Source organism: Stegostoma tigrinum, chromosome 36 (assembly GCF_030684315.1).
Source record: "Stegostoma tigrinum isolate sSteTig4 chromosome 36, sSteTig4.hap1, whole genome shotgun sequence".
In the NCBI taxonomy this organism is placed as follows: domain Eukaryota; kingdom Metazoa; phylum Chordata; class Chondrichthyes; order Orectolobiformes; family Stegostomatidae; genus Stegostoma; species Stegostoma tigrinum.
In genome coordinates this window covers 17970913-17991889 of record NC_081389.1, presented here as the reverse complement: position 1 = coordinate 17991889, position 20977 = coordinate 17970913, and the positions used below count along the sequence as shown (strand labels likewise).

Sequence of the window (20977 nt, the reverse complement as noted above, 5' to 3'; positions counted from 1 at the left end):
GTGTTCAGTTCCAGTTTCCCTCCTATAGGAAGGATATTGTGAAACTTGAAAGTGTTCAGCAAAGATTTACAAGCTTGTTGCCGGGGTTGGAGGGTTTGAGCCAAAGGGAGAGACTGAATAGTCTGGAGCTATTTTCTCAGAAGTGTCAGAGGCTGAGGGGTAACCTTATAGAGGTTCATAAAGCCATGAGGGGCATGGATCGGGTGAATAACCAGGGTATTTTTCTCAGGATGGGGGATTCCAAAACCAGAGGGCATGGGTTTAAAGTGAGAAGGGAACACAGAGGGTGGTATCTGTATGGAATGTGGTTGATTCTTAACTGCTCTCTGAGCAATTAGGGATTGGCAAAAGTGATGGCATAGCTAGTGATACTGACATCCCATGAATAAGTTAAAAAGTGCCCTGTATCGCTTCATCAGATCTTAACTCCAGCTGAGTTTCTCCAGCACGTAACGTTTCTGATTCAGATTTCCAGCATCTGTAGTTCTTTATTTTCTTAAACAGTAATCAGTGTTTTGGATAGATGCCTGGTGTGGATTCACATATCCATCTAAACATCTAAACTCTTGAGGATAACACAAACTTCCAGCGAGAATTAGTCTTTAATCTTCAAAGACCACAACCACTTCATCGAACAATATACCTTCTCCCACTATCATTTGCCTGTCTCAATTATCCGGCTATAATTGGGCCGATTATCACATTTCCGTCAAGATGAAAAGGCTAAACCATATACCCATTCATTACAAAAGTGTATTATGAACTGCGAAAACTGCTTTCTTTGGCACTATCCACATTCATGTTATTGTTCACATTTCTCCAGGAAAACCATTATTTGCATAATTGTCACGACTGGGCGAGGCACTGAGAGGCTAAATTTAAAACTACTTGAGCCAGCCGCAGAGTCAGTTCTTTGCAGCGACTTGCAGATAGCTCCCAGCGAGAAGTCGAATTGTTGGAACTTTTGTAATTTTTTCGTCGCCTTTGCCCAGGTGAGGTGTTCCTATTTAATTGTAATTTTCTAGTTACAGACTCGGCAGCATCAAATCCAAAACAGTCATTAGTGTTACAAACTGTTCTTCCCTGTCGCTGCTAAGTTTTAAAAACAACTTAAGGATTTGTAAAACGAATGGTGTGCAAGTATTAGAATGGGGAAGTTTAGCCACATATTTGAATAACAATTTAAAGATTACGCTTGCATATGACACTGATTTTTAAACAGTTTCTTTTAAAAGCAGTGCTGTGGTGAAGAGTGATCTAAACTCAAAACGTTAGCTTGCACTCTCCCCCTGGATGATGCTCTTTGACCCCAACTCCAGTATTTGTTTAAAATAAACAGTGCACGTTTTCTTCTCCTTAGCAAGGATTCCTCCTGAATAGTAATTCGCAAATCTAAATGTTAGCTTTATCCTAGGGTTTGAAATCTTGCACCATCTCAAAACTAAACTGCACCTGTCTGCACTGAAGACGGGTCACCGGACCAGAAACGTTAACTCTTTTTTTTCCCTTCACAGGCACTGCCAGACCGTCTGGGCTTTTCCAGCAACTTTGTTTTTGTTCCTGCACCTGTCAAATTCAAAACAGATTAGTAGCTGGATTAGAGGGAAGGAAAGCCAGAAATGTGTTTTTTTTTACTCAGTGTGTGTTAAGGATCTGCAATTCAGCGTCTGAAAGAGCGCCATATTTTTTAACAAACATTTAATAGCTGATGAAATGTGACCTGCAACGTTGCTGGGCGAGTGAAGGAGGGTGGGATCAGGCTAGGCAGCTCTTGTTGACCAGAACGGACATGATGGACTGAACGGCCGCCTTTTTAAACAAAAATAATCGCAAGGCGCTGGAAATGCTCAGCGAGGCGCTGTAGCATACGTGGCGAGGGAAGGTCCAGCGTACATACAAACTCTTCTGGATACTTTCTATTCAACCTGTTAGGGATGTCATGACATCCACGTTGGGACTTGAACCCAGGGTCGCTTGGCTCAGAAGAGGCGCATCATAAGACCCATTTTTCCACCGAATTTCAGCTTTCTATGATTTACTTATTTTTTGTTGTTGCTTTGGAAGGTATGTGGATTGACAGAGCCCGGATTAGTAGCTAGTATGCGCTTATATTTGGGGGGTGACTAAGAACCGTCAACAATGAACATGAAATGTTGTTTCACAGGCGTAGGGTGTTAAAAGTGAGAGAGACCCCTGATCACTCAGAGCCATGCGACCTCTCGAGTGCAATACAGTCCACACTCTTCCTTGCATTAAGACACTGTGCTCCTGATAAAATTAAAATTGCTACGAGTTTGGATCAAAGGCCATTCGGCCCTTCCAGCCAGCTTCGATATGATCCTGGCTGGTCATCTAGGTCATTATTCTGTTTCTGCTTTAGTCCCATACCCTTTCATCCCTTTAGCCCTGAGAACGATAGCTATGTTTTGATCGAAAAGCACCAATGCATGGCCTCTAGGAACTGAAACTTAATTGTAATGCAAATTGGAAATTGAAAGTTATTACAAGAAACCATCAGAAACTCTCTTTGACTGAAATGATCTCTTAATGAAGAAAGTATATGATCCTTACCTATTCTGCCCCCAAATGTAGTTCCAGACTGACAGCAATGTGGTTGACGTTTTTAGCTGCCCTCTGAAATGGTGAAGCAAGCCACTAAATTGTCAAGAAAGTGGGTCATTACCACCTTCAGAAGGGCAATTAGGGATGGACATTGCTAACTTTGCCAGCAATGTCCGCATGCCACTTTTTAAAAAGTTTTTGCAATTAAAGAAGGTAATTTATTGACCGTTGTACAAAACCGGCTAAAGATACAAAGGGCTAAACAATGACCAAATGGCCTAACGCGCTGCATGCTTTCAACTCGAATATTAAAGCAAAATACTGTAGACGCTGGAAATCTGAAATAAAACAGTATACACATCACGGCAGGCAGCACCTGGAGGGAACGAAGCAAAAATTCAAATTTCAGTCCATGGCCAATCATCAGAACTTGAGAAGGGTTGGTGAGCTGAAATGTTTTAATACTGTTTCCCCCACCGCACAGCCCAGCTGATGGGCATTTTCTGTTCACATTTTCCTTATCAACTCTGAAACTCTTGACAATATTGTAATAGGAAGACTATGGGCGCTCTCTTTTTACAAGATAATGTATGGCTTAGAAAGGGTGGACGCTGGGACGTTGTTTTTGTTAGGAGGGGAGACTAGGACCCGTGGGCACAGCCTTAAAATTAGAGGGGGTAAATTTAAAAGGGAAATGAGACAACATTTCTTCAGCCAGAGAGTGGTGGGCTTGTGGAATTCATTGCCACGGAGTGCAGTGGAGGATGGGGCGTTGGATGCCTTCAAGGCAGAGATCGACAAATTCTTGATCTCACAAGGAATCAAGGGCTACGGGGAGAGTGCAGGGAAGTGGTGTTGAAATGTCCATCAGCCGTGATTTAAATGACGGTGTGGACTTGACGGGCCGAATGGCCTTACTTCCACTCCTATGTCTTATGGTCTTTGAAACCCCCACCTGGAGTGTGCATTTAGAATAACAGGCAACTCCTTCCAATGCACCAGTGTTAGGAAAAAAAAATTAAAGTTTCGGGTCCAGTCAGGAAGGGTCACTGGACCTGAAACGTTAACTCCGTTTTTGGTCTGCACAGATGCTGCCAGACCTGCTGAGCTGTTCCAACAACTTTGTTTTTGTTCCTGATAGTTCTTTCGAAATAACAAGTTGTAGAGCTGAATGAACACAGCAGGCCAAGCAGCATCGGAGGAGCAGGAAAGCTGACGTTTCGGGTCTTTAGGTTGCTTTTCACCAATGTGAAGATTGGGAGACTCTTGGTCATGCAGAACCATGCGGTAGCATTGCTATACTGACCACAAGCTGCACTCTGAAAAGTGATTTCCTTGCCTTGGGGTACTGCTCCTGATAAAAGTTAAAATTGCTACGAGTTTGGATCAAACAGTATGTTTCTCCTTGCGGTGATAAGGTGCAGGACATCGCACAGCGATTACAAAAGCTTCTGAAGTGGGATGGTGCATACCCAGAGTAGATGGAGCATGATACGAGTAGAATTGAGGCTCTTCGTCAGACATTGAGAATGAGGATGAACCTCTGATACTGAGTATGTACCCGTGCCAGCTGAAATGCAACAGCTCACCGCTACCTTCTCGAGGACAATTTGGCTGAGCAAAATATGTTGCTTTTTTCGGCCGCACCTACATGTGATTAAATTTTAAAAACAATGCATCCTAGATGATGCCAACCACTGGACTGTAACAGGGAGAGCAGGGTTGGTTTTGTCAACAAAGTGGCTGGAAGCATAGGAAGGGAGGGTTTCAGATTTCTGCAGTATTGCTAAAACCTGCCGAGGCTATAAACTGGAGTGACTTCATGAAAGCTGTAAATACAGCAGCTCAGACAGATTTAAATTAGGTGGTGTTTAGGAAGTGGGATATCAGCCATGCTGATATTGAATGCCAATGTAGACTTGATGGGCTGAATGGTCTAATCCTCATCGCTCTTATGTTCCTGCATGTTGCAGAATTGACATATAAACTTGAAAGAAGGGTAGTTGAACATTATGGGGTTTATACTTTAGCATGGAGTTCGTGTTTCATTAAAAAGTGAAAGATCTGCAGATGCTGTAAATTAGAAACAAAAACACAAATTGCTGGAAAAGATCAGTAGGCCTGTGGCCAGAAAATAGAGTTAACTTTTGGGCTAAGTGACTTCTGGGGAAAGGTCACTAGACCCGAAATGCTAGCTCTGATTTCTATCCACAGGTTCTGCCAAACCTGCTGAGCTTTTCCAGCAATTTCTGTTTTTGATCATGTTTCATTAGTTACGCTTATGTTAGAACCTGGCCTAATTCCAGCAATTGCAAAAGGCTAACAGAGTTAAACTCCACAGCTGAAAAAGAGACAATAGCAGTGGAAAAATAACCATATGAGACCTAGTTATTCTTCCATTTTTCTCAGTCTTTTGAGACCTATTATGGAGAAACATTGAGAGTGAGATGTTACCCAACTCCATAAAGGAATTGCTGACAATTGTGATCGTGTAGAATGAGTGAGAGTGAGAACCAGGGCAGGTAGCCAGTCACACATCCTGGTATTAACATAGAAATGAGCTTATCCTTCCAGGTACAGATCCGAACAACAAGTTAACTTTGTTTCTTCCAATTTTGAAAGTGAATCTAAGTGATCCACCTCACTAGCATTGCGACAATCTGAAATTACAGTCGTATTGATACCGTAAAAGGCTGTTCTTTTGACCTCATGTATCAGATTACATTCAATATGTTTAATAAATCACCTCCGCATCAGCCTCTACTTTTCTAGAGGAATATCATTCTTAGATTGGGAAATAGCTGTGTTTCCTGATTTTTTTTTTGAAGTGTCATTCTTCATGAAATCACACAGAGGCTACAGCACAGAAAAAGGCCATCAGCCCCAATTCTATATAATTCAGCTTTCATGCTGCACCCAAACGTCATCTCATACTTTCCAGATCCTTCTATCCCTTTCTACCTCATGTAATTACCGGGCTTCTTCATAAGTATATTCATGCTATTCACCCAATTCGTTCCTGTAGCAGCAAATTTCACACTCTAATCCTTAATTGTCAGGTAGTTTCTCCTGACTTCCCAGTTTGATTTATTGCTATTTTTAAATTGTTTTGTTTTGGAAACTCCCACAAGAAGAAATATCATCACTAAATTTATCATCCCACTTCTCAGAACTACAAAGAATCTTGAAAACTTAAATCAGGTCACACATCCTCCTTCTGATTATTCTTAGAAAAATGAATCTCAACTTTTTTAATCTTTCCAGTAAAGTACAATCTTTTAGTTATGAATCCCGTTACTCCATGTCTGATATGACCAAGTTTCTATTCATGTTTAACATAACTTATCCAATTTTCAATTCTACCTCTATATGAAGGAATCCTACTGACTTCTGTTTTAATAATTTAAGTTCCCTATTAACCTGTATCACTACATTTAATAAAAACACTGAAAATGCTGTAGAAACCCAGCAGGTCTAGCAGCATCTGTGTAGAAATAGACTTAATTTTTAGTATCTGATATGACTCTTCTACAGAACGCCTTACATTTAATACGTAGTTTCTTTAGTCCCTGTATTCCTCTGTTCTGTACATCATTTTGAGCTTTCATAAAGAGTCCCCTTTTTCCTTTTTGCCAAATATATGGGGATGTTGAGGTAGCAAAAATGGGAGAGATGGGCTATTAATCCAAAGGCACAATTAATAATCCTGGAATTGAAAGTTAATTTCAGCGATGGTGACATTAAGACGACATCAATTGTTGTCCAAACCCAATTTAGGGAAGGGAATTTGTCATCCTTACCTCGTCTTAGCTACAAGTGATTCCAGCACCATAACAAAGTGGTTGACTCTTAACATTCCTGTGAAGTGGTCTAGCAAGTCACTCAGGTCAGGGATAATTAGCGATGGCCAACAAGTGGCTGGCCTTGTCACTGATACCCACATCTTATTAATGAATTAAGAAAACACAACTCTTACTAATCCATACACATATTTTGCAAGTTTATTAATGTTGTAATCCTGTATCTTGTTCCAGTCCTCCTTGTTATAAGTACAGCTTTTCTTATGGTGTCATCCATAAATAAGAAAATTCAGCTTCTGATGCTGAGTATAATAGTTTATAGAATTAGTCAATAGCAGTGGTTCCACCACTGATCCTTGTGAAACACCGCTTTCCATTTCAACTAGTCTTAGTATCCACTCTTAATTGTTACTGTTAGTTTCCTGTTTTATAGTTAGCTCTAAGCCAGTTTCCTACTTGCTCCCTTACTTCTTACATCCCTACCTTAGTCATTAATGCACCTGCAGTAACTTTATTGAATTGAAAATACAGACACGATTACATGTACTACATTATCCCTTCTGTTATTTTGTGGAAGAATTCAACAAATTTGGGAAAATTGCTGAAGAAAAGTCTCATTTTGTCAAAGCCTTTCATTCTGCTCTCATCAGAACAATTCGCAAGAGTACCAATTTAAGGATAAATCAAAACTTCCTCTCTGACAGGAGAGTGCAGATTAATTGGCAATTCAACTGATTGATGGAGGCATTGCCATGGAAAATGCACCAGTTGGTGATTGACATTTAACTGCTAGGTTTTGTCTAAATTTTAAATCAAACAGGTTGATTCTGATTGGTCAAGGTATTGTGCTGAATATGCAAGCCTATACTACCAATCCACAATTTGAGATAACAAGGTGCAGAGCTAGATGAACACAGTAGGCCAAGCAGCATCAGAGAAGCAGGAAAGCTGATGTTTCGGGCCTAGACCCTCCTTCTGAAGAAGGGTCTGGGCCCGAAACATCAGCCTTCCTGCTCCTTTGATGCTGCTTGGCCTCTGTGCTCCTCCAGCTCCTACTATACCCAATCCACAAGTTTATTCATTTTCAAAATGTGCTCCACTCCTTTTGTATTATCAGTTTTTCAATGGTTTTTCAATTACATCATTGATTAAAGATTCCATTATGCTTCTTGGCATAATCCATTGAATATCTGTAATTGTTTGCCCAATATTCCTGTGAAGAATGACTCCAAGCAATAGCATTCCTCATCAAAGCAATTTCTTTTAACTGTATCTAATAAGTTGTGTGGCTTCACTCTGGCACACTCCAAACTATAACATTTTCAATTGACACTTTCAGGTGTATACAAAGGACAACTGAGATGACTTTTTATGATGGTATTTTCCCCTTCTATCCAACGTCAAGAACACCAGTCGTGTTCAACACCATCCAAATTGTGGTGATCATTATATTTTTAGTCTTCCTGGTGGCCTTTCTTGTCATACTGATAGGTATTCGTGGGATTGAAGTAAGTACCTATTTTACTCACAGTTTTAATTCCAGAGCACTGCAAACACTAGAAAACGCATAACAACAAAAGTAATTTTAATTGAGGAGTTTAGGTGGTTTGCAAACAATTGTTTTTGGAGCAGAGGTGGTTAACCAGACTTTTAAAGTGCTGAAAATTATGAGAAAATTTGACAGATCAAGCAAAGAGAAATTTAATCTATCATCAGCAAGCTTGGTAAGAAGAATTAAGATAAATAACCGGAGGGAACGTGATGCAACTTTTTTTAATGCCATGAGTTGTTGTGATCTGGAATGAGATTCAATATTAACTTTCAAAGGAGAATGCAAAGGGAAATCCCTGGTGTATGGGAAGGAACAGAGTGGAGAAAGGTTAATTGGATAGTTGTTTCAAATATTCTGCACTGTTTTGATGGGCCAAATGACCGCCTTTTTCTGTCCATATGATTCTACAGCACCAATATCTAAATGCTTTCAATCCAACGTAGGCGCAGACACGAAATACATTTTCAACATCATTTTCTGGTAAAACTACCAATTGAGGAATTTTTTTCTGTGTAACATTTTTTTTTCTTCCTGAGCCCAGCTCAAGTATGCCATTTGAATTCCAAATAGAGAAGGACTTAGCTCATACTGCAGTCTGCATCCGAGTTCCCACATAACGAGGCAATGGCATAGTAGTATTATCGCTGGACTGTTAATCCAGAGTCCTAGCTAATGTTCTGGAAACCCAGGTTCAAATCTGGAATTAAAAGTCTAAAGATGACCGTAAATTCCATTGTCAACTGTTGTAAAAGCCCATCTAATTCACTAATGCCCTTTAAGGAAGGAAACTTCCATCCTTATCTGGTCCAGACTGTATGTGCCTCCAGACTCACAGCAATGTGGTTGACTCCCATCCTCTGAAATGGGCAATAAATGCTGGCCTAGCCATGTACTCGTCCTGTGAATGAATAAAAAGAAAAATTGGCTATTTTAGGTGGGACTCTACCTGGCCCTGGTACTTTAGCAAGATGGTAGAGGGGAACTGACGAGAGTTTGTCTGATTCTGTTTACAGCAAAAGAGTCATTTCAAAGGCAGTGCATGAGGCTCACTCAAAACAACTTGCTTCCATGCACCCTATTTGAACCTTTTTTCCAAAAACGGTGAGAAGTATCTAAAAAGGAAGTGGGGAGAAAACTTTTCTCAGTGTTTTTTCGCTGCAAATTCACACTTACCAGTTAGCATCAACAGCATTAACCTATAATTCCCCTTGATAGAACTTAAGGTCATAAGATGTAGGAACAGAAGTAGGCCATTCAGCCCATTGAATCTGCTCTGCCATTCAATGAGATCATGACTGATCCAATAATCCTCCATTCCACTTTCCTGCCTTTGCCCCATGGCCCTGGATTCCCTTTCTCATTGGAAATCTGTCTGTCTCAGCCTTGAATATGCTTTGCAGCCCAATGTATATAGCCTCTGTTGTAAAGAATTCGACAGATTTACTACCCTCTGAGAGAAGAAATTCCTTCTCATCTCTCACTTAACTGAGTGAGCCCTTGATCTGAAAAAATGCCCTCTGTTCCGAGACTGTCCCACAAGGAGTAACACCTCTCTGCATCAACCATGTCAAGTCCCCTCAGAACTTTGTATTACACTGGCATTCATTTCGCACAGTACACAGACATGGTCCAGTTGGAGTTAGAACCATGTTGTGTGATTTTCTCAACTCAAGCTTTTTTTGCCTTAGTCAATCTGTTTCCACAAAAATCAAACCCCAGATCAGAGCTTCCCTGGCTTCATGGTCCAAAGTCCTGGGAATTGAGAATTGAGAATATTGAATATTTAGAATGCAAGAGGTAACACCAGTTTATTTATCTTAGTACAATTTCAATATCCTGCGAGGATCGATACAATCCTGCCTCTAGGGGCTAACTCTAAGCTGACTCGTCAGAGTCCATGTACTGTGCACATGTAAATAAAGGGTGACTTGGTGATGAGATACTGGGCTCTGTGCCATTATTTCAGTAGGGTACCCAGTTGTCTCAGAACCTGGTGGATTGTTCCAGTGGAAGGACAATGGTTCAGCCATGTCGTTGAATAGCAGTGCAGACCCGTTGCACCAAATGGCCTCTTTTTGCTTCTACATCTTGTTGTCTTATGGTTGCAATATTGGTGAGGCACAGTGCTTACATTCTTTGCTGGTGGATGCTGTTTTTTTTTCCCTATTGCAAACTGTCTCATCATTTTCCAGAAACTACACTGGTTCGTGAGGGTCACCCTGAGTCTCTTCATTGGTGCCGTCATTGTTGGTGAGTATTATCAGATCCATTCTTAAGGCCACTTTTCATTGCAAAAAACACCTTCCAGGAGAGCCCAACAGTGCAGCAGTGTGCTGTATCACTTTGTCCTGCTCTAACTCAAGTTATGGCAACAAATAACTCTAAAGCAATATTTGAAACTGTGTAACTTTAAATTAGACAGCATTGTGCTTTGGTAAGAGAGGAACAAGCCAGAATGTGAGGAATGAGCAGCAAACAGTTAAATACTATGATGTTATTGCCGGTTAAGTGCAATAGGAAGCAACTGGTTCTGAAGACAGGATCTTCAATACACAAAAGGATGGGTCATGTGATATTTCTACTGGTCCCCTTCTGTTCAGTCTGTGTGAGAATTTCAAAGCTGCATGGTGCCTCAGAGTGAGATGTCAGGCATTTTATTTTTCAATAGCCACTATTTAAATGTGGTTATTGTAGAACTGTGAGACCAACAATTCATTCTTAATGGGAAACCTGACAAGTAACTGTCCAACTCCAGTGAAGGGAGCACTGCTCAGTTAATTTGAATTCATCTTGACCTATTACATCAGAACAGACAGAGGTGGGACGCTGGATACAGGTACGAAACATTTGCTACTTTTCTTGTTGCGACTTTTAAAAAGAAGGGTGGCCTGTAGTGATTGGATTGAGGTTCATGTGGATCCATTGACTAGAGATCTTTGATTAGGATTTGTTAATCAGTGAGGCCTGGTTGATAGATATAAACAGGAGATTCAGGGATCCTCACTCTCGGGCAGGCCCTGCGGTGACTGGTCAGAGTCCATGTACTACGCACATATAAATAAAGAGTGACTCAGTGATGGGACACTGGCCTCTGTGCCATTATCTCAGTCAGGAACCCAGTTGTCTTAGAAACTGACAGAATTTCATCGATCTTTTTCTCCCAAGTCCAGGAGTTTCAGGATGTTGGTGTCTGGACAGGAACTGTAGCTGTTAGGGATTTGTACAACCAACTTGGGAATGTAATTATTCTTTGGCTGGTGTGTAAAAGAAAAATGCGAACCTGGACTGATGTCTGCAAAAAGCTAAAGCAGACCGCAGGGTAATATTGCAGTTGGCCCCTTTCTGAAGTATAATATTTGGACACAATAGCAATTCCACAATGTGAATATTTTTAAGTGCAAAGGTCTGTTATTAGAGTTTTGTTTTACTTGAGCAAAACTAGATATCATTGAGCTAGGAGGTGTATGCATGTGAGACTTCAATTGTTAATTAAATATTAGACTGAGTAAAGTTTAGTCTCGGATCATCTGTTTACTAATAGGCTTTTGTCAACAACAAGAAATTTAATAGTGTAAAACACCATTTCAAGCTTGACATAGATAAACGAGCCATTAGTTGTAGAAGAGGTATTGACCTCATGGAATTATTGCTAGATTATTAACCTAGAGACCCAGGTAAAGTTCTGGAGATAATAAAGTGTGAAGCTGGATGAATACAGCAGGCCAAGCAGCATCTCAGGAGCACAAAAGCTGACCTTTCGGGCCTAGACCCTTCATCAGAAGGGGGATGGGGTGAGGGTTCTGGAATAAATAGGGAGAGAGGGGGAGGCGGACCGAAGATGGAGAGAAAAGAAGATAGGTGGAGAGGAGAGTATAGGTGGGGAGGTAGGGAGGGGCTAGGTCAGTCCAGGGAAGACGGACAGGTCAAGGAGGTGGGATGAGGTGAGTAGGTAGGAAATGGAGGTGCAGCTTGGGGTGGGAGGAAGGGATGGGTGAGAGGAAGAACAGGTTAGGGAGGCAGAGACAGGCTGGGCTGGTTTTGGGATGCAGTGGGGGGAGGGGAAGAGCTGGGCTGGTTGTGTGATGCAGTGGGGGGAGGGGACGAACTGGACTGGTTTTGGGAAGCGGTGAGGGAATGTGATCAGTGTGGACTTCACCAGCTTCAAAATCTCCCCTTCCCCCACTGCATCCCAAAACCAGCCCAGTTCATACCCTCCCCCCACTGCATCACACAACCAGCCCAGCTCTTCCCCTCCACCCACTGCATCCCAAAACCAGTCCAGCCTGTCTCTGCCTCCCTAACCTGTTCTTCCTCTCACCCATCCCTTCCTCCCACCCCAAGCTGCACCTCCATTTCCTACCTACTAACCACATCCCACCTCCTTGACCTGTCTGTCTTCCCTGGACTGACCTATCCCCTCCCTCCCCACCTATACTATCCTCTCCACTTACCTTCTTTTCTCTCCATCTTCGGTCCGCCTCCCCCTCTCTCCCTATTTATTCCAGTTCCCTCACCCCATCCCCCTCTCTGTTGAAGGGTCTAGGCCCGAAAGGTCAGCTTTTGTGCTCCTGAGATGCTGCTGGGCCTGCTGTATTCATCCAGCTTCACACTTTATTCTCTTGGATTCTCCAGCATCTGCAGTTCCCATTATCTCTATTGTTCTGGAGATCTAGGTTTAAATTCTACCAGAGTACAGCTGGTGAGGTTTGAATTCAAAAGAAAACTTGGAATTAAGTGTCTAATGATGACCATGAGACTTGTCAATTGTTGGGAAAACCCCATCTGGTCTATTAGTGTCCTTAAAGGAAGGAAACTGCCATCCTTACCTGGTTGTGATGTGAGGTGGGCAAAGTCAGAAGCCATACGACACCAGGTTGTAGTCCAACAGGTTATGTAAAATCACATGCTTTCAGAATGCTGCTACTTCATCATCCTTCACCTGATGAAGGGGCTGTGCTTTGAAAGATTGTGATTTTAAATAAACATGGTGGACCGTAATCTGGTGTCATGTGACTTCTCATCTGCCTGGTCTACATGGGACTCCAGATACAATAATGTGGTTGACTTTTAACTGCCCTCTGGTCAATTAAGCATGTGCAGTAAATTCTCGCCAAGCCAACAACACCCTTATCCTGTGAATGAATAGAAAAAAAACTTGCAAATTAACTAACATTGAAAAGTATAGAAGGAAATTCAAAACTACAGGAGAAACGTTACAGGGGAAGGAAGAAAATAGGATGCTTTAGTTGAATCAGATTGTTGAATGCACCTGAGAAGACAAGGATCAGCAAAGTACATCGTCCCATTTGGTGAAGAGCAAGCCTAGTAATTTCCTTTGTATTTCTCTTTCAGCTGTCAATTTCACCAATGACTGGGAGAGAGGTTATGCCATGGTGAATACAACATATAAATCCTTCAACAATGAGAATGTCAAAGCAGAAGTTGGGATTCACATTGGGTTGAAAGGAGTAAATGTAACTCTGAAAGGTAGAGTTTTTGTTTATTTTTTCTCTCTGCCTTGTTTGCTGCATGTGATAGTGCAATGGCTGTGGTTTTGGACCATGAACTGAAATCCCACCATTGAAAGCTGTGATGGTGAATTCAAAAGACACGCTGGTTTTGTGGGCTGATGCAAAGGAAAGAGAAAATTGGTTGCAGAAGCTAGCAGACAGTTGTGAGAACCTTACCAGTTTGCTAATGTGGAGAAGAGGACTAAACTTACCTGACAACATGCAACTGGCATCCCACACCACATGGTGACTCTTGGTGCTCTCTGATGTTGCCTAGCAAGCTCCTCTGTGACAGAAACAAACATATACAGCCAAATATCACCTAATAAGACCATCAGAGGAGAAGTAGGCCATTCAGCACATTGAAACTGCTCCATCTTTCAATGAGATCATGGCTGATCTGAAACCTCAACTCCATTTTCCTGCCATTTTCTCCATAAGCCTTGATTCACTTACTGATTAAATATCTGTCTATATCAGCTTTGAATATACTTAATTTGGAACCTTGGGAAAATGAGTGTTGGTAAGTACAGCCTTGGCAGTGCAGCCCAGGAGCAAATGTATTTTAAAATATTTTGCCTTCATTTTCCTTTTTGAGCTGATCCACAGAGGTTCCGACCCTCCTCCCTCCAATCTCTCAATCTCCCAGTCTCTCAGTCATAAATGTATTTAGTAATTGAGTATAATTCAAGTGCTTGTTTAGAAATGAAGGTGAGTTCCAGGGCTCTTATGATGCAATGATAGTGTCCCTACCTCTGAACAAGATTGTCTGGGCTCAAGTCCCACTTGCTCCAGAGGTGTATGATAACATCTGAATGGACTGTTTAAAAAATCTATAAAGAAGCTCAAGACTTACACTAACTAAAGTTGTCAATAGGCTTGTGCTCTAGATCATTTATTGAGTCATTAAATAACTCGTACCACTTAGTTGCAAGTCAAAACAATTAATGTTAGGCGGAAAAGTGCTAATGAGAGTTAATAAGCCATTATATGTCTGCAGGACTCCCCGAGACTCAACTCAATGAAATAATCAACTACAACGAAGAGTTTCTTTGGCAGTTTGGTCTCAACTATGAAAGCCAATATCGCAAAGGGCTGGAGAGGGGCCTTCCAAACCCAATTCTGTACATAGCAGAGAAGTTTACTCCCAACAGCCCGTGTGGCGTGTATTCACAATACAGGGTCTCTGGACAGTATGCCTCTGCTACAATGTGGTGAGTTATAGAACAAGTATTAAGAGTGAAACGTTGTCACATCTTCTGCCTAAGGCTATACCTACATCTTAAGACTTAACCATGTCGTCTAAAGACTCAGTTGTCAACACCATGTTAGCTAACTTAGCGATGGAGTTGCAATGGGTGGTGCAGTGTCTCGCCCAGCAGCAAGTTGAACTTGGCACAAAAGTGTCAAGTTGACAAAACAAAACAAACATCACTTTGACCATAAGTTCAGAGTTTTTCTAAACAAACAAAGGCCCTACCCAGCCAGTCTTGATATGAGCATTTTCCCATGGCCAACTCACCTAACGTATACGTCCTGGGACACTGCAAGCAATTTAACATGGCCAATCCACCCAAACTGCACATCTTTTGAACTGTGGGAGGAAACTGGAGCACCCTGAGGAAACCCATGCAGACAGTGGAGAATATACAAACTCCACACAGTCACCTGAGGCTAGAATCAAACACAGAACCCTAGCACTGTGAGGCAGCAGTGCTAACCACTGAGCTACCATGCCACCCATTTCTGAAATCACTGAATGTCCTAGCTCTCACTAGGTTCTGTCCCTTGATCTAACATTTCGGCCAAGTGATTATATTTTCTCTAGATCTATCATATTGTATCCTTTAATCACTTGAAGTGCTGTGATTTGATCACCCTTCAATCTTCTTTTCCTGGGAATGTAAACCTAGTTTCTGCAAACTAGCATCATCATTTGATGGCTTTTAGCCCCATCTGCACAAAGATGTGAAAAGATTGAGGAAGTGTTTGAATACGTTTTTCTTATTTACCAGGGTGGCTCTGTGTGCTTGGATGCTTTCCAATATCCTCCTGTGGCTGTTTGTCTTTTTATATGGAGGATACATGATACTGGTAACCGGCTTTTTCATGATTTTCTCATTGATCTCATTTGGTACCACGAGACATACGCCACTCTGTGCCATTCAGTTTGATGATATGAAATTACAGAGCGCCCTTGGGCCATCCTTCTGGCTAACTTTAGCAACAGGTAAGTGTCAAGGTCCAGCCATTCCTAGGGAGAGGGTGGAAGGGGGACCAATAAGATGTCAATCCATTTAATTCTACTGTAGACTAATCTAGTGGAGAAACTAATAACACATGCCACGTTAATAATCAGACACTCTTAGTTACATGGTGACATTGTGGCGAAAGATAGCAAAGTCCTTTGGAGAGCAGATGACTCCAAATGTTAAAGCTGTCTGATCTGCCTCTCTCTCTATTCTCTGTAAGACCACAGCTTATAAACCTGCTAATTCTATGAAGCATCCATACAACCTACACTTGCAATGGCTTCTATTCCTATTTATGTGCATGTTATCCAAAATAAGTTCAAAAAGGTGCTGGGAACAATCAGCAGATCAGATGGTATCTCTGGAGTGAGAAACAGTTGAAGTTTCAGGCCACCTTTCATCAGACCTGGAAGGAGCTGATACTTTGTAAATCAGTGCAAAGCCAAAGTAAAGGGTGTGGAGTGAGAGTCTAGGACAGAAGAGGAGGATGAGTGGATGGGGTAGGCACAATTGAGCCATCATTCCCTACTGAGGTTTGATTTCCTCTTGTGTGTGTGCATGCGTGCACATGCAGTTCTCTTCCCCATATAACTTTGCATGCATCCAATATGTACACTTTCCAAAACCACCTGGGGGTATGTAATCTTCTGGGAAAGATACAATTTGAATTAATGGTCCAGGCTATTGAGGAGTGGGAATTGGAGGAATCAGCCTCTGTAGGTGATTGGAATTAGACCGGGAGCTTGCTGAGATCCTGAATGATCTCACAGGGTAAATATCCATTGGTAATCTGCTCCCTTGTTAGAAACAACATTTCTGAAGCTTCTACCCTGAGCAAACCAGTGAATCACAGTCAATTGACAAAGCTGGTGACTATTCTGGATTCCGCTATTTCCTGAGAGAAGAACCATTTCCAGATATCTGACTTCAGGCTATAACCCTTAAATCCCACCTGGAATAAACTGCCAACTCGAACACATTCAGTCCCCTGCATGATTTGCTAATCTGCAGTCGATTGAGGGGTTGGAAGCTAGAGAATCACAGACTTGGGGGGTGCAATTTGACTTTTATTTTAAAAACATTCATTCGCAGCATGTGAGCATCACTGGCTTGGCTAGCATTTTTTGCCCATTCTTCAAGGCCCTGGGTAAGGTGGGAGGGAGCTGCTGGCTTGGACTGCTGCACCCACAGTGCTGCCATGGAGGCTGCACCAGGACTTTGCCCCAGTGACTGTGAAGAAACAGCGATATATTTCCAAGTGAGGTTGCAAGGGTCTTGGAAGGCTAATTGTAGGTGACAGTGATCCCATATCTGCTGCCTTTATCATCTGTAGCTAGTAGGGGTTACAGATTTGGAGGATAGAAAATGGTTGAACTTCATAGCATCTTTTAAAGACATGAAACTACAAATGTTGGAGATAGCTGACTTTTTCTTTTGTATTTCTGTACTTCTGCAGCTTTGCTCTGTTTGATTATTGGAGTGACCATTGTGGCCATGAGCATCTTTGCTCCGACCAGGATGAGTAAGATCTTCCTGGTGGATGCCAGCAACAATGAAGAAGACAGCTATGAGACTAGCTTTTATAACCAGACTTACAGTGATGCTGATAAAGTGAATCAGAGTTTGCCATTGGAAGTGAGTACACAAAGTCTCAAGCCCCTCTGACTCCCTACACTCTTCTAATACTCATCAGTTGCGCATCCCTGGTCATAATTGTTCCACTGTAGGTGAACGTGGGTTTAGCTGAGCCCCACACTCTGGATTTTTCTCCCACACTCTTTACCAAAAGATGCTGTAAATCAGGAACAAAAACAGAAGTTGCTGGAATAGCTCAGCAGGTCTGGCAGCATCTGTGAAGGAAAAAGTCAGAGTTAACAGTCACCAGACCCAAAACGTTAACTCTTTTATTTTCCTTCACAGATGCTGCCAGAACTGCTGAGTTTTTCCAGCAACTTTGCTTTTGATCTCTTATGTGGCTTGGTGACAAAACAGCGTTTGATTGCACACCTTAGAAGTGCCTTGAGGCATTTAACTAACAATATTACAAAGGAACTGTATAAATACAAAGTAACAGCTTTCACGCCAGGAGGTAACTGTTTTCCAGAAATGGAATTATACCAGCCATATAAAAACTGAAAATGTGAGCAGGTCAGAGGCTGGGGACTTTGGTGAGAGTAACTGACTTCCTGACTCCACAAAGCCAGTCCATCACCTTCAAGATACAAGTCAGCAGTGTGACAGAATACTTCCCACTTGCCTGGATGAATGCAGCTCCAATAACATTGAAAGCTTGACACCATCCATTACAAAGTAGCCCACTTTCTTGACAGCCCACCTAACACCTTCAACCTTTACTCCATCCACCACTGACACTCAGTAGCTGCAAAGGTACCATTATATGACACACTGCAGAAATTCTCAGGGTGCTTAGACAGCACCTTCCAAACACATGACTTCAATCTAGAGATACAAGAGCAGCAGATACAAGGGAACACCATTACCTGCAGATTCCCCTCCCAAACACTCACCATCCTGTTGTGGAAATAGGTCACCGTTCTTTCACTGGCACTGGGTTAAAACCCTGGAATGCCTTCCTAATAGCATTGTGAATATATCTACAACCTTCCCCCTCCTTCTCCTTTGGACTTCACCTTACGAGTCTTCAAAGTGTGCAGCCCATTGAATCCAAACAGACCCTCTGAAGAGCCACCCTGTTCCTGTAACCCTGCATTTCCCATTGCCAATCCACCTAACCTGTACATCCTTGGACTCTATGGCAGTTTAGCATGGACAACCCACTTAACCTGTACATCCTTTGTTTGGACTGTTGGAGGGGGAGGGGAGATCTAGAACACTTGGAGGAAACCCAGGCAACTTCCTGAGGGTGGAATTAAATCCAGGTCCCTGGCGCAGTGAGGCACCAGTACTAACCACTGAGCCACTGTGCCACCCAAGTCAATGTCCCACATTATTTCATAAACCTCTATAAGGTCACTCCTCAACCTCCTATGCTCCTGTGAAAAAACTCCCAGCTTATCCAACCTGTCCTTTATAATTCAAACCCTCCAGTCCCAATAACATCTTTGTAAACTTTTTCTGCATCTTCTCCCATTTAATAACATGCAAAGCGCAATTAGAACAGTTTCTCAATTCCAGTACATTTCCAGTTCCAGCTTGCCCCCTACACACAAACTGTAACGCTTTTCCAACATTTCAGATAATTTTGATCTCTCAGCACAAATTAAACATTTGTTTCTTGCCACTCTAGGAGCTGGAAAAAGCTGTGTAATCGAGGGAGAAAATCTGCCATGAGCTATCATCGCCTCATGGTCTACTTCTGCCTAGTGAACAAACAGAAGACTTGTTTGCTTTATCATCATGTGGAAGTTTATACCATGTCTACACACCTAGTCCCTTTAAATTCTAACACTAAAGATCACCACCTAGCACAGGATCACAATTTTTACTTGTTAGTTCTGCCTTGTTACTGTTTTCATACAAAGATGTAACCGCAGGAGCACTCAAAGGAGAAATCAAATGCACTGCAGCTGAAAGCTAAATCGGAGAATGTGGAAACTTTCTGGCTCATTTTACATCAAGTCAATGCAGGGTTAGTCAATGAATATGTTCAGGACTGAGGTCGATAGATTTCCAGATCCAAAAGTTATCAAAGGATATGGAAACAATGCTGGAAAATCACATCCAAGTAGACGATCAGCCATGATCTAACTGAATGGTGTGGAATAGGATCAAAGGCTGAAATAGCCTCCACCTGCTTCAATTTCCTATGCTTCATGGAGGATTGCACTGAATACAATTGCATCTGGATGTGAATGAAATGCCCACTTCCATTTAAGTGAATGGCCAAACTTTAAAGCAAATGATAATGAGTGAGCATCTCGAATCATTGAGAATCAGGCATTGTTCTGTGGGCCAGAGCTGTGATACAGAAGTGCGTTTTCCCCGTGTTAAGATTAAGTGCCGGAACTGAAGTTGTACCAGTCTCTCTACCTGATGAACCATGTTGTAAATGCGCTGGTAGCAAGCATTGGGAGAAATTTTGACCTCACTGATCAATATCCAGAGTCTTCCTCCTCTCCAGGGTGTGAGTCAGCCATCTAACTTGGGGTACCAGAAGTTATGAGTGGATTCTTTGAGAGAAGCACTTTGGGGTCCTGCAGTTATCAGAGTTCATAGTCCTTGGGAAAGGAGGGAGAGAAAAGAGCTGAAACTTTCACAATTTGTGTCAGCTTGATAGTGTATTTTCTGTACCATCTTGTAACTTTGAAACTGAAATGCTCATTGTTGCTAATTTTGGTTTGGACATATGTGACATCACATTTAATAGCTTCACCTTATGAAGGAAGGTGGGTAGAGGGGAGAGAGAGAACTTAGAGGTGAATTTGTGGAACTGCAACAGTGCCTAGATTCCAACTCCATTCACTGTCCTTCCCTGACAATGAAAGTTAAGCAAGCCTCACATACGCCTCCAGTGCAATCATAATCTAATCATCTCATTTCCCATAAAGCAGCTTCTCTTTCTTCTTTGTGAAGTCTGTTTTATTCTGGACCATGCTTTCTGGAAACTATGGGTTGAAATTCCAAAGTCTGGTTTTTATGCTTTTTTGTTTCCTATATCCCTTCCGGGGTGGGGGGTGGGGGTGCGGAGATGCGGGAGTGTCTTGTTTTGCGACTTCGTTCTGATTCACTCTAATGGACAAGATTTCCAGCATTTTTCCTTTTGAATGAATGGATCCTTGCTCTGGCATTGTAATGGAATGGCAAACACTGACCAAGCCTTGAGTTACAGTTCCTAATCTCACTGATCCAGACTTGGCTCGTGAATCTCCTGTTGTCTCAATGCCTCATTACTTTGTATTCATGCAACAGCTTCAGAAAAACTGTTATTGCCGTTTTTGATTCCAACAATATGTCTTGAATCATTGCTGGATGTATATGTCCCAACTCCCTTTTGTCACCTTTCACCCATTTGTTTTGGTTCTTGACTGCTCTACTATGAAAGGAATAAACAAGAGGACTTAGACTCTTTCGAAGATTGCTTGAAAAGAGGTGGCATTGCCCTTTTTACCCAGGATTTAGACTCAATTTTCTGCATATTTTCTTCACCAGCATTCTTAATTCTAACACCTTCTCCCTGTAAATTGGTGAAATGATGTCTCTTCCTGGAAAACAGTCATGTGTAAATGACTAAGCAACGCCCAGAACTGGGTGGCATGCAATTCCTGGAGAAGGGAGAAGGAAAGCTGACGTTTCCTTCAGGAGGGCCTCGACCCAAAACGT

The 20977-nt window shown here is 42.0% G+C and overlaps 1 protein-coding gene across 1 annotated transcript; it reads left to right on the top strand.

The window, feature by feature from the left end:
* The first annotated feature begins 858 nt into the window (after positions 1-858).
* Positions 859-20319, top strand: LOC125446829 (dual oxidase maturation factor 1-like). Its single transcript, XM_048520712.2, has 8 exons — positions 859-992; positions 7702-7870; positions 10107-10164; positions 13267-13401; positions 14425-14638; positions 15440-15654; positions 17133-17311; positions 18945-20319. The coding sequence occupies exons 2-8, from the start codon at positions 7724-7726 to the stop codon at positions 18963-18965; spliced, it is 969 nt and encodes a 322-aa protein (XP_048376669.1). The 5' UTR covers positions 859-992; positions 7702-7723; the 3' UTR covers positions 18966-20319.
* Positions 20320-20977: the final 658 nt, after the last annotated feature.

What these genes read in the sequence shown, in the direction of transcription:
- LOC125446829 (XM_048520712.2), top strand. Translation starts at nt 7,724, where the DNA reads ATGACTTTTTATGATGGTATTTTCCCCTTCTATCCAACGTCAAGAACA. An exon ending in CTGGCTAACTTTAGCAACAG is followed by an intron (nt 15,655 to 17,132) that starts GTAAGTGTCAAG and finishes GTACTTCTGCAG; the next exon opens with CTTTGCTCTGTTTGATTATT. An exon ending in ATCAGAGTTTGCCATTGGAA is followed by an intron (nt 17,312 to 18,944) that starts GTGAGTACACAA and finishes TTGCCACTCTAG; the next exon opens with GAGCTGGAAAAAGCTGTGTA.